The sequence below is a fragment of the Nothoprocta perdicaria genome, unplaced genomic scaffold (genome assembly GCF_003342845.1).
Source record: "Nothoprocta perdicaria isolate Ctin4 unplaced genomic scaffold, notPer1 scaffold_767, whole genome shotgun sequence".
NCBI classification, from domain to species: Eukaryota; Metazoa; Chordata; class Aves; order Tinamiformes; family Tinamidae; genus Nothoprocta; species Nothoprocta perdicaria.
Window position 1 is genome coordinate 1 of NW_020456051.1, and position 1,020 is coordinate 1,020.

The 1,020-nt window shown below is 50.7% G+C and overlaps 1 protein-coding gene across 1 annotated transcript; it reads right to left on the bottom strand.

Moving 5' to 3' along the window:
• Window positions 1–26: 26 nt before the first annotated feature.
• LOC112957829 (olfactory receptor 14A16-like) lies at window positions 27–956 on the bottom strand. Its single transcript, XM_026051573.1, has one exon. The coding sequence runs from the start codon at window positions 945–947 to the stop codon at window positions 27–29; it is 921 nt and encodes a 306-aa protein (XP_025907358.1). The 5' UTR covers window positions 948–956.
• Window positions 957–1,020: the final 64 nt, after the last annotated feature.

A 1,020-nucleotide genomic window follows, 5' to 3' on the forward strand; every position in this document is an offset into this window, starting at 1 on the left:
CTCTGGGACAGCTATTGTTACTGGCATTAGACAAACAGGATAAGTTTCCTCAGGGCAATCTTGAGCTCCTCATTCCTTAGGCTGTAGATGAGGGGGTTCAGTGTTGGAGGCACCAAAGAGTACAGAACAGCAGCCACCAGATTCAGAACTGGGGAGGACATGGAGGGGGGCTTCAAGTAGGCAAAAAATGCAGTGCTGATAAAGAGGGAGACCACGGCCAGGTGTGGGAGACACATGGAGAAGACTTTGTGGCGGCCCTGCTCAGAGGGCATCCTCAGTACAACACCGAAGATCTTCACGTAGGACACCACAATGAAAATGAAACAACCAAAGAATAAACAAAGACTAACCACACTAAGTGCAACTTTTCTCAAGTAAGAGTGTGAGCAGGAGAGCTTGAGGATCTGGGGGATCTCACAAAAGAACTGATCCACCTCATTACCCTGACACAGCGGAATGGAAAATGTGTTCCCAGTGTGCAGAAGAGCATTGAGAAAGCCACTGGCCCAGGCAACTGCTGCCATTTGGACACAAGCTCTGCTGCCCAGGAGGCTCCCATAGTGCAGGGGTCTGCAGATGGCCACAAAGCGGTCATAGGCCATSACTGTGAGGAGATAATATTCAGCCRAAATGAAAAAGGAATAACTTAAGACCTGGGCAGCACATCCCAAGTAGGAAATGGCCCTGGTGTCCCAGAGGGAGTTGGCCATGGATTTGGGGACAGTGGTGGAGATGGAGCCCAGGTCAAGGACAGAGAGGTTGAGGAGGAAGAAGTACATGGGGGTGTGSAGGCGACGGTCGCAGGCTATGACTGTGATGATGAGGCTGTTGCCCATGAGGGCAGCCAGGTAGATGGCCAGGAAGAGGGAGAAGTGCAAGAGCTGCAGCTCCYGTGTGTCTGAGAATGCCAGGAGAAGGAACTCATTGGAGAAGCTGCTGTTGGACATTTTCTTCCTTTGGGAGTCCTGTCCAAGGAAGAAACTAAGTGAAATGTTAGAGCAGACTTATCTTAGCCAAACT